Consider the following 12,132-nt stretch of genomic DNA (forward strand, 5'->3'; position numbering starts at 1 on the left):
TGTAGATAAACCCCGATTGCGATTTGAAAACGAATTACTTGAAGTATGATATGTCTATTACAATGAAATTCAAACATATTAGGAACCATGATCAATGTTGATTCGTATCCAAAGATGGCTGCAGGTACGATCTTGTTGAGCTGAATTGTAATGTATCGTTAATTACGCTAAACAGAACTTATTGTGGAAATTTCAGTGGTAGCGCTATATAAAATGGATAAAGAATCTCTTTTTTCCTTGGAAGTTGTGGTGGAAAAGTTGTATATCCCCCACACAACATGTCGTTTTCCATCTGTGGTATTCAGACTTTTGGATTTTCCAAACATTCTTATTGAACATGTGGAAGAGGATTTAGCCAGAAACATCAAGTACAAAATAACGAGGGATCCTTACTTCAAAGTTCCAGATCAATTTGCAGAGCTAAAGGATAAACATGGCAATTTCATGATAAGGAAAGGAAAATCTTGTTTGTTCAAAGTTTCACCTGATACATTAAAAATCCATTTAAGTAATACACCATTGTATGTCATGGTTGTTGATAGCTTTGAGAAAGTACCTAAATTGATTGGAAACAGTACCTTACCACTGGACGATGTGATGAATCAAATTGTTGATGATATAAAGCACAATGGAAACACAGTTCCATCTGTGCATGGTGACAAGGGATTATTCAAAATCTACAGTTTAATGGGAAAAGACATTGGGTACATGGTGCTAGGTTTCAGACTCCTTAGTCTTGGACCTGGGCTAATACCACACATTCCAGACTCTGCTATTGCCAAGCAAGAAAGCAACATTATTACTGTGAAACCTACTATGGAGGCTGTTATAAAAACTCCAAAGGAAGTGCCTGTGAGGGAGAAAAATGAAAGTCTTATTGAAACACATGAAATGGGGTCTATGACAGAACCAGAAAAACAGGATGTAATGTTACAAACCCTGGATATGATGGACAAAGAAATATATGTAGCTATTTCAGAGCCAAAAGTGGCATCAAAAACAGAGGACAAAAAGGAAGTTCAAACCATGTCAACTCAAACTCAAAAAAGCAGGATATATAACAAAAGAAAAAACAGAGAAAAAAATGCTCTAGATATAGAGATTGAGAGTGATGATGATGAAGTCATATTTACCAATATTGTTCAACCACCAGCCCTATTTTACAACAGTGAAAATGAACCAAAAGTGAAAATCCACAGACAGTATCTATATGATGATGATGAATCCAGCGTTTACTCTGATGAGCTCAGATTAGAGGACTTGTCAGATGGCGAGAAAGATAAAGTTGATAAAGAACCTATAAAGCCACCCCCAAAAATTAGTCAAGTTGCAAATGTTGGACTTGAACCTATTAGGATACAAAATCCAGCAACTGACCAGATTGGAATGAATATTTTGAAGGATTATGCGAGCAAAATGCCAAATGGACCACTTTTCCCTATACTAACAGCCTTGTTGAAAGAACTCTCAAGCTTGCAGGATCCTCAGTTTGTGCAACAAACAGTGCAACAAGTTCAGGTAGCAACACAGCACAGACAGGACCCAGTAAGAAGTGTAGACATCAAAGAAAAACAAGTGCAGCCAGAAAAAGAGAAATTCCCTGCACCAAAACCACAATCAATGACAAAAGTATTCAGATCACAAGCAAGTGAGGAAAACATTCAGCCAGTTGAGAGCAAACTTGAAAAGCAGAAGAGTAATTTGTCAAAGAAAGAAAGCACAGATGTTGCAGGGAAGAAATCACGTGGCTGGATAAGAAAAGCTCCAGAAACAAGTGTGAAAAAATCTAAATTGTCCTATGGACTGACCAATACACAACGCTTGAGGCTGGCAAAGACAAATCCAGCATGGTTAAAAAATATTGAAAAAGAAGAGGCAGAAATAAAGGCTGCTAAAGAAAAGCCAGTTGTGAAACCAAACATTGAAGAAGATTTTCCTACTGCTGATATGTCTGACACACTTACAGAAGTTAGACGCCTTGCACAGAAAAATCTCAATGCTGATGACACTCTAGCTCAGAGTGACCTTTCCACAATGAGGTCAACTGGGAGACTGAAATCCTCCAGAAAATCACGAAAATACAGCCCAGGGAGAAAGAGAAGTAAGTCTCCAAAGCAGAAGGACATACGAAAAAGTGAGAAGTCAAAGTCAGCAGAACGCAGAGTTAAACGCAGTGAGTCATCCCCACATGCTGATGATGAAGGATCAGAATCAGATGGTGATGCTCCAAGCATGCCCAGTCAGAAGAGTATCGAGGTACGAATCCCAAGTGTGCAGTTTCAATATGAAAGTGATTACACATTCAATGAAAGTGACAATGCTAAAGAAGAAAAACATCCACAGAGTCTATTCCCTGGATTTGCTGACCATAATGCATCCCTCCCAGAATCAATAGATGGAAATGTGAATGATTCTTTGAATGATAAAGAAGATATGGATTCACCTTTGGAATCAACCAGAAATGAGAAACCATTTGAAAACCTGAGGAAAGCTGGCAGTGGTATAAGATCAACAGATGATTTTGATACAGGTACACAGTTCCAATCGACTGAAGAGCCAGAGCTGCAACGTCTCATGAGTTCAGGGGAGGAAGTGTCTGATGTTTTATCAAGCAATCCCACAGATCAGTCCAAGTCTCCTGGTCCATATGGCAAAGAACCAGCAAATTCAAAGTTTGCCGTGTTAAATCCCAAATCCTCTCTGCAGTCTCCCATTCCTGCTTTGCGTAGATCCCATGCAAAATTGGAGAGATCTGCCCCCATGTCTCCAAGCAGGACTCCTAGATCTCCCTCCCCTGCACTCACAAACAGCTCTAAATTCCCCACTCCCAGACCCAGAAAATTGGCCAGGGAACGGAGAATGGACTTTAAACAGGAATCTTTAAATACTGAATCTGTCAGTTCCTACTTTCCCTCTGATGGAGAGGGAGGGGGGACAGATGATGATGCACCAAGCCGTCTATCAACTCCAGACATTAATGTGAAAAGATATGTGCCTTCTACCAAACTAGGATATACTATTTACTAGTACAAATGTCATTATTTCTTGATGACATAGTGATCTTTGTAAAAATAAAAATAAAATTAAAAATGAATATTAGAATTATACAAGTCTGTATCAGATTTTGTAGAATAAACTACCTGTACATGAATGTATATGGACTGTTATCAATGCTTTAAAAATAAGAATCGGTAAATGTAAAATTTGATAACAGGTTTTTGACAGTTGTGCATATAGAATGTATATTGTCTAGAATTCCTGATACATGCCTTTACTAATTATACATTATACTTTATAAACCAGAGGGATTCATGAGGTAATATTTATATAAAAATTAATTTTCTTATTATTAATATGGATTTTGATATGTCAATTTACTCTGTGATAAAATGAATAAAGGACATGCATGAAGTTCTTATTGTTTTGATTAAGTTAAAATAATTTTCATTGCCTTTAGGGCCTTGGCATTTTCTATTGTGAAAACTACTGTACATGTCTGGCATTCATGGTTGCTCTATCTATCTTTGTGTGTAGGGAAGAAAAATGCTTTTATTAGATATCATCTTTACAACTGCAGAGCTACACACTTCAGCAGAGCCTTAAAAAATCCACCCAAAAATATGTTAAGTGTGCATTAATGTTCTCACTACCATTTCTTGAGAAAATGTCTAAATTTTGCACTGTGAAATGGTAATTTTCAGTTCAGAACAAAGCACTGGTGTTTTCAAAATGAGTGTAAAGAACCATGAAAAAAGTTCATGGAAAACAATGTGATCAATTTTTAGCACAAAATTTTTCCAAGACCACTTCTGTTCATGATCTGAAATGAAGGAACTTCATTAAACCTACTGGCAAAGTAATAATACGCATCTATATTTAGGAGGATGGGCAAAGAAGGCAAGTGAAATGCCTATGGTGCAACAAATATGAAAATTAAATCTCAATTATAACAAAATTTTCTTTGATATTTCATCTACATGTAACATTAAAGTATACTTTATGTCAAATTTCACAAAGATTGAAATTATTTGCCCATGGAATAGCTTATACACACCAAAAGAGAGCAAAAAGGATCAATTTCTCATAATAAAATTTTTCCATAGAAGTGGGTCTTTACTCCATTTGTTTTAAAGTTTATCCTGAAACTAAACATTTATGTGTATTTTTTTAGTTTACATTTTTTTGGTTAAAAAAACATGGAGCAAAGACCCACTATACCTTAAAAATACACTTTGATGACACAACATTCATATCTTTCTGAGAAATACTTGCAGTTCATATAGTCAAGGGTCATATCACAAATATGATTAAAATGCCACTATTCATCAGGGGCCTGTTTTACAAAAGAACTTGCGACAACTAAGACCAAAATTTGATAATGCTTATAACTTTCTATTTTACATTTTTTTAAATATGGTTTTAATCTTTTAAAAGAGAATTTAAAAAGATATTTTCATGCTAGCAATTTCAAACAGAATTATAATTTCTGCAAAATTTTACAACCAACTTAAGTTTTTGATCTTGGTCGTAAGTTCTTCTGTAAAACGGACCCCAGGAGTTGTATAGCGTGTTTGTCTTGATGGAAAATGATATTCAGGATTTTTATTGCTATAGGGGTAGAAGCTAGCCCAAGAATACCACATTTTTTTTTTGATAATAATTATTTTTTTGATAATAATTTTTGTGGAGAAAATTTTCCTCAGGAAAGATTTGTTGTCATAATTTCATAAATTTCAATAATGAGACCTTTACTCTAAAATTACTAAATTCACAAACTGAAAATGATTTTTACATATCTGATCCACTATATATGCATTCTGCATGCCTTGTTCAACTATCTCCTTCATAATAGAATTGCTATTGAAAATGTTTTTAATTAATTTTAAAAATATATTAAAAAGGGGAGTTATGTGTAATATCATGTGTCAATTTGAAGTAAATAATAATTATCATTAAACAGTTGTTTTAACTATCAGATTTATAGTGATTATCAATGTACAAATTCAATGAATTAAAGAAAATTAGACATCGTTATATAAATAGGAATGAGCTTGTTTTAGTACATATATTTTGTCATATTCACATTTTCAAATTCCATAACATCCTTCCATTTCAATAGGTATGACATCATTAACAATCAAAATTTTCTTTCACTTTCTTTGTTTTGTCTATGTTTTCCAAATTACAATTTCACTGATTAGAAGAAAGAAAAATCATCATAATTATATGCATGAACAATACAAGGATAGTACCTGTATAATCACATTATTCTTAGTAATGCTAAAACTGGATCCCAAGTTGAAACAAAAGGCCCACTGGCCACATTGCTCACCTGAGCACTAAAGCAAATATCAGTTCAGTATTGAAAAGTTTAAATGCATAAGCGGTCGTGACCAACACCTAAAAGAGGGGTATGATTTGAACATAAAGTAAGGATGCTTACATATTTCTTTGATTAACTGTGCAGCATCTGAAGCAAGTCCAGTAAACTGCATCCTTAGTTGTATCATCCATGCAGGTTTGATCAACATAGGGCTTAAGTATGAACCTGCTCCCACAACTTTAACCTGGTCACTCATCTGGAAAATGTAGGTCAGATCCAGCACCTGAAGCAAGCCTGGCAGTGTGCATCCTTGGTTGAATCATCCATGCAAGTTTGGTCAATATATGGCTTATAGTATATACAGAAATCTTTGCCTCTGTTTTATTTTTGCCCCTTTCACCCTAGACATTAGACACAAGAGGGTGAATTTAAGACAGAGCAAACTCAAAGACTACAGAATAATTTCTTAAACAGAACTTTGACTGGGCAAAAGAAAATAACATGGGGAGGGGGATAACCCTATGATATATAATAGTTACTTGGAAATGAGACCTGCTCCAAAAACTTTAACCTGCTCCAAAAGCATTAACCTTAGCATCCTTCAGCTGAAAACCTTGACAGATACAATGAAACATACTAGGGGTATTGTCCATGTATATCTGATTAATATAGGGCATAGGAGTACTTGAAAAGAAATCTGCTCCAAAAAATTTAACCTGGTGGAGAGCTGTTTTTGACCTATACGCAGCACTTATGATCAGGGCCATTTAGCAGTGAGGGATCTTTTTTGTGCCAGCACCCTCTCATCCGTTGTAAATTCAACATTTTTCAGCTGTTTTTTTTTTAAATTCATTGGTACATTTCGTGTTGCACATATACCTTGTTATGCACTCTGTGTGGGAAAAATGGACGACACTGCATGTGCACTACATTATGATATAGAACAGGTTTAGGGATTGTTAACTTGAATTTTGTCTCAAATTTAACACATATTTTGATGGTTCCTGACTCAAGATCTGTGATAAAGACTTGTATGTGATATTATGTTGAAAAGTCTATACTAGTATGAATTGCAGTACCAGAAATTATTTTTTAAATGAAGAAGAAAATAAAGGGGAGAAATTATTTTTTAAATGAAGAAGAAAATAAAGGGGATAACAATTTTCTAATAAATAATAAATTTCTGAAGACCCATAGATTTTGGAAAAAAGGCCCATGGGACACAATACTCACCTGAGTCAATATTGCCCTTTTCTTCTTCATAAGCAAATTCTTTTGTAAAACTTTGAGCCCTCCATTGTGTCCCCACCAAACCCCCTGGGATTGGTTATGATTTGAACAACTTGAATCTACACTATCTGAGGATGCTTCCATATCAATATGATTAATCATGGCTTTGCTTTTCTTGAAAAGAATATTTAAAAAAAAAATTCCCCATATATTCCTATATAAAACATTGATCCTCCCTTGTGGCTCTACTCTATCCCCTATATATTTTTTTCCTCTATATTTCTTTATAAATCATTGATCCACTCTTGAGGCCCATTAAAATCTACCTGAAGATGCTTCCACATCAGTATGACTAATCATGGCATTGCTGTTCTTGAGAAAAAGATTTTTGCCGATATCATACAATGTAAAACTTTGATCCCCCATTGGGGTTCCATACCCCTCCCCCCAGGGTCATGATTTAAACACACTTGAATCTACACTACCTGAGGATGCTTCCACTCAGACTAATCATGGCATTGCTCTTCTTAAGAAGATTTTTAAAGATATTTATCTATATAGTACATTGTAAAACTTTGATCCCCATTGTGGCACCGACCTATCCCCGGCAAGGGGCATGATTTGAACAAATTTGAATCTATACTACCTGAGGATGCTTCCATATCAGTGTGACTATTTCCCTATATACTCCTATGTAAAACTTTTGATTTCCCTTTGTGGCCCCACCCTACCCTTGGGGGTCATGATTTGAACAAATTTAAATCTACACTATATAATGAAGCATTCACACAAGTTCCAACTTTTTTTGCCCAATGGTTCTTGAGAAGATTTTTAAAAAATGCTACCAAATTTATACTAATTCTTAAATATTTTCCCTTGAAAACCTGGCATGGCCCTTCATTGGAAAAAACTTGAATCTCCTTCATCCAAGGATCCTTTGTGCAAGTTTAGTTGAAATTGGCCCTGTTGGTTCTTGAGAAGTTCAAAATGTGAAAAATTTACAGATGGACAGCTAGACAGACAGACAGCTAAGACAGATGGACAACAGACAAAATGTGATCAGAAAAGATCACTTAAACTTTCAGCTCAGGTGAGCTAAAAACAAACACTAAAGGGCACTTCCACCTTGACGCAGGCCCTCACTGAATGTAGGAATTAACTTTTGGGATATCATAAGTAATGTTTTACATGTATGTATTATTACACAAAAAACTTCTCCTCTGCTTTCAAGGGCTTGGAACCTTCTGCTTGAAAAAACACAAATCCTATAAATGCTGGGAAGCAATGTTTTTTTCAAGCAGGCAGCATTAAAAGTTTTGTGCTTATCTTTCTTTTTTCTTTCTTTTTAGTGCTTTTCATTTTTGGTTTCTTCTTGTTTTATTTTTTCTTTTTTTCTTTCTTTTTTTTCATGTTTTTTTCTTTTTGTTTTTTTTGTTTTTTTGTTTTTGTTTCTTTTTTTTTTTGCTTTGGCCAATGAGATCAGACAATTTAACATTACACTAGTCACAATTCATTGTTCACTGTCACAATATAACATTTACTTCTAACATTTACATGTACTATCACTGCATAACTATTCACAATTCATCATTCACTGTCACAATTTAACATTTACTACTAATATACTTTAACATTTAATATATGTACTATCACTGCATAACTTATAGTCACAATTCATTGTTCACTGTCACAATTTAACATTTACTTCTAACATTTACATGTACTGTCACTGCATAACTATTCACAATTCATCATTCACTGTCACAATTTAACATTTACTACCGGTACTAATATACTTCTACATTTACATGTAATATCACTACATAACTAGTCACAATTCATTGTTTGATGTACAATTTAACATTTACTATAATTACCATTAACATTCACATGTACTGTCTTTGCAGAACTAGTCACATCAATAATAAATGCTGATATACATTCAATAACACAATAAATTCTTAGTCACCTTTAACCACCTTATTACAATAGCTTAGTAAATTTGTTCACACTATGGTAATCACAATTTAACATTTACTATCACTTTATATCCACGATCACATCAATAATATATTGCCTATATATTCATTTGAACAATAAATTCGATTCATTAAGTCGATCAGTGTCAACTATACATACTAACTACAAAAGCTAAATAAATCTGTACATGCTATTTAACATTTACAATATATCTAGTCACCTTAGTAATGCACATTGTATATATATTCAATTACTCAATAAATTCATAGTCACTATATCCACTCTAACTTTGTAATAAGTATAGTTGTACATTCCAGGAATAATAATATGATATATAAAAATCACTTCTTCTGTAACATTTACACATCATTTTTTTGATGTTGGATAAGAAAAAAAAGAAAGATTTTTGAAAGACAAAGGAGCCTACAGCTAGTCGCGTTTTCAACCCCTCCTCCCCAGGCCAGCCTGGCAACCGTAGCGGCGAAGGAACCTTGAAGTTCCAACCAGTAATGCCCCAGGGTATCGACAAGGTCTACTTACAACTAGCCTTCAACTACTTCATCTAAACAATTTTAAAATGTATTAGACGATAACATGAAATAACATTATTACAGCAAAATAATGATTAGATGATAAAAGATATTTACATAAAATAATAAAGATAACACAATTATCTCTTCGACATAGAGAAAAAGAAGGGGGTCAGTGTGGGAGGAAACCGGAGTGCCCGGAGGAAACCCACGTGTCTGAGTGGGCGACCCCATACCCTATTACAACTCAGACACCCATTTCCAAAACAAATATCTAAAAAAAATTGTTCTGGATAATAACAAATTATAACATTGTAAACTGGATGTGCTTGTGTGTGCAGATCTGGCTTTCTGCATTGTCATCTTTCTTTGTCTTTTTCCAAACATGATCACAAGGATATGTCTCTTCAATACTTTTATTTCCTATGAATGAATAAGAAACAAAGGTAACCATTAGGACTGATAAAGTAAAAAGGAAGAACAGAGTTTTACAGAATGGCATACTTGGGTTCTTATTCTCATACCTGAGGGCTCCTTGTCATTCATGTCAAGCACATCCACATGACTTTATCTGAGTCTCCTACAGGGTACTGCCACCAAAACATCAAAGTTTACTGTAAAATAGACGTTAATTAATATACTTCAGCATCTAAATAAGTATAAACAGAAATAAAGAAAAGTACAGACATATCTTAGAAAAATATTATATATTTCTAACATAATGTTCTTCTGCTGTACTTTGTCAAAAAAGATCCTGGGTTATTAATAATGTCCCATACCTGATCAGTGACAGTTATCCACTATGATAAGTCTTGCTGTTGGGAAGGTCATCATCCATCAGTCTTGTCTTTTCTAGTTGTTTCCACAAATTCCTGTCTGGCTGTAACTGCTCATTTCCACATTTCAAAGGGTCAACATCCAACAGTCTTGCCTTTTCTAGGTTTTTTGATCAATTCTTGCCTGGCTATAGCTGCCCATTTCCATATCTTCAAGGGTCAATGTCTATCAGTCTTGTCTTTTCCAATTGTTTCCACCAATTCCAGTTTGCTTCTTCCAGTTTTATTTTTCATTCAGTCCTGTCTGGTTGTGGCTGCTTATTTCCACACCTTGGAGGGTCAACATCCATTAGCATTGTATTTTTCAGTTGCTCCCACCAATTCCTATAAGGTTGTAAATGCTCTTTTCCACATTGTTGAAGAAAACTTCACCAACACCAACACCATCCCTCTAAGGCTCCTCTTTTACCTGTAAGATGCAAGTGTCTCGTGTTAATTGCTTATCAGGAAAGAAGTGAAAGGGGTAATGGTTACTGACTCCTTTAGTTTCTGTTTTTAATAGGGATGGCAATTTGTAATCGGTTAACCTATTACTCAGTCGGAACGATGGTAATCGGTTAGAAAATCTGTAATCGGTTAGTAAAAAAAATAGAATATATGTAAATCTGAACGCGATTGTCTTAAAATTTACTTCTAAAAAAGAAACCTCTGCATAAAAGTTGATAATTTAGCGTTTTCACCTATCTGTTTAAGCTTATTCAGTGGGTAATTATTGCTCTCTGGATTGAGGTCGCGGGGTAATTGGTCTGTTTTTGAAGTGTTAATTACTGTTTCTAAAAACATCATGTCTTGTAATTCTTTAATGATATTAAATAAATCACTGTTGAGCACTGTGAATTAGTACACGTATGTTTATCTTTTCCCGCTATCTATTAAATTATATTATTAGACAAATATTGTAAATTAAGTGAAAGTTCAGACATAGTTTTGATTATGGTGACACTGCAGAATGAACTTGTGTGACATCTGCTCTGGAAAATTATCAATGTCCGATTTTACAGGCATGCAAGTTTCATGTTTTTCTTATTTTTTTTCTTGTATTATGAAATTGAAATAAAATATATGTACATGCACATTCATGATCAAGATAAACAGAATGTTTCTAACTTCTAATATTTTTATAGTCTTCTAGTGTATATGAATAGAGCTACCTGAAAACCTGAAAAAAGATGTCCAAAAATGTGTATTTTGATATGATTAACCGAGTAATCGGTCAGAACGTCTTGCGGTTAACCTATTAGCATTTCTGCATTCGTTTGCCATCCCTAGTTTTTAATGAATAAAAAAAGGTAATAATCAGGTCCAATGAAAGTAAAAGTGAGAAATCAAAGGTCATAGAGAATGGCTTGCCAAGGGTAACTTTCACATACCTGAGGGTTCCTTGTCATTCATGTCAAGCACATCCACATGACTTCATCTGAGTCTCCTACTGGTTACTGTCACCAAATCATCAAAGCACACTATCAAATAGAAGTTAATATACATCTATCAGTAAATTAAGAAAAGAACAAACATATCTAAATAATATAGTTCAAGAATCAAATATTCTTTTGCTGCACTTTTCCAAAAATGATCTTCGATCATTGATTATGTCACATACCTGATCAGTGACAGTTATCTACTTTGATAAGTCTTGCTGTTGGGAAGGTCAGTGTCCATCAGTCTCTTCTTTTCCAGTTGTTTCCACCAATTCCTGTCTGGCTGTAGTTACTCTTTTCCACACCCTGGAGGGTCAATGTCCATCAGTCTTGTCTTTTCCACTTGTTTCCACAAATCCCTGTCTGGCTGTAGCTGTTCATTTCCACATCTTGGAGAGTCAACATCTATCAGTCACATATTTTCCATTTGATTTCACCAATTCCTGTCTGGCTGTATCCTGAAGGGTCAATGTCCATCAATCTTGTCTTTTCCACTTGTTTCCACCAATTCCTTTCTGGCTGTAGCTGCTCATTTCCACATCCTGGAGAGTCAATGTCCATCAGTCTTGTCTTTTCCACTTGTTTCCACCAATTCCTGTCTGGCTGTGGCTGCTCATTTCCACATCCTGGAGGGTCAATGTCCATCAGTCTTGTCTTTTCCACTTGTTTCCACCAATTCCTGTCTGGCTGTGGCTGCTCATTTCCACATCCTGGAGGGTCAATGTCCATCAGTCTTGTCTTTTCCACTTGTTTCCACCAATTCCTGTCTGGCTGTGGCTGCTCATTTCCACATCCTGGAGGGTCAATGTCCATCA

General features: G+C 34.9%; 1 protein-coding gene and 2 long non-coding RNA genes across 3 annotated transcripts; 1 reads left to right on the forward strand and 2 right to left on the reverse strand.

The window, feature by feature from the left end:
- The first annotated feature begins 109 nt into the window (after positions 1 to 109).
- LOC133183047 (microtubule-associated protein 10-like) lies at positions 110 to 3,311 on the forward strand. Its single transcript, XM_061317971.1, has one exon. It carries the CDS (start codon positions 214 to 216, stop codon positions 3,025 to 3,027), a length of 2,814 nt encoding a protein of 937 aa, XP_061173955.1. The 5' UTR covers positions 110 to 213; the 3' UTR covers positions 3,028 to 3,311.
- A 5,576-nt stretch (positions 3,312 to 8,887) lies between these two features.
- On the reverse strand, positions 8,888 to 9,905 carry LOC133183918 (uncharacterized). The gene is made up of 3 exons (XR_009720775.1): positions 9,843 to 9,905; positions 9,588 to 9,677; positions 8,888 to 9,486 (listed from the first exon to the last, which is right to left on the reverse strand). It is a non-coding gene; the product is annotated as an uncharacterized LOC133183918 (long non-coding RNA).
- Positions 9,906 to 9,913: 8 nt separating this feature from the next.
- Positions 9,914 to 11,866, reverse strand: LOC133183919 (uncharacterized). The gene is made up of 3 exons (XR_009720776.1): positions 11,500 to 11,866; positions 11,270 to 11,359; positions 9,914 to 10,308 (listed from the first exon to the last, which is right to left on the reverse strand). It is a non-coding gene; the product is annotated as an uncharacterized LOC133183919 (long non-coding RNA).
- Between the last annotated feature and the right edge of the window lie 266 nt (positions 11,867 to 12,132).

The sequence above is a fragment of the Saccostrea echinata genome, unplaced genomic scaffold, assembly GCF_033153115.1.
Source record: "Saccostrea echinata isolate AGI-Se365-2 ecotype Australia unplaced genomic scaffold, CSIRO_AGI_Sech_v1 ptg000009l, whole genome shotgun sequence".
NCBI lineage: Eukaryota > Metazoa > Mollusca > Bivalvia > Ostreida > Ostreidae > Saccostrea > Saccostrea echinata.

Coding starts and splice junctions, on each gene's coding strand:
- LOC133183047 (XM_061317971.1), top strand. CDS start 214: ATGGATAAAGAATCTCTTTTTTCCTTGGAAGTTGTGGTGGAAAAGTTG.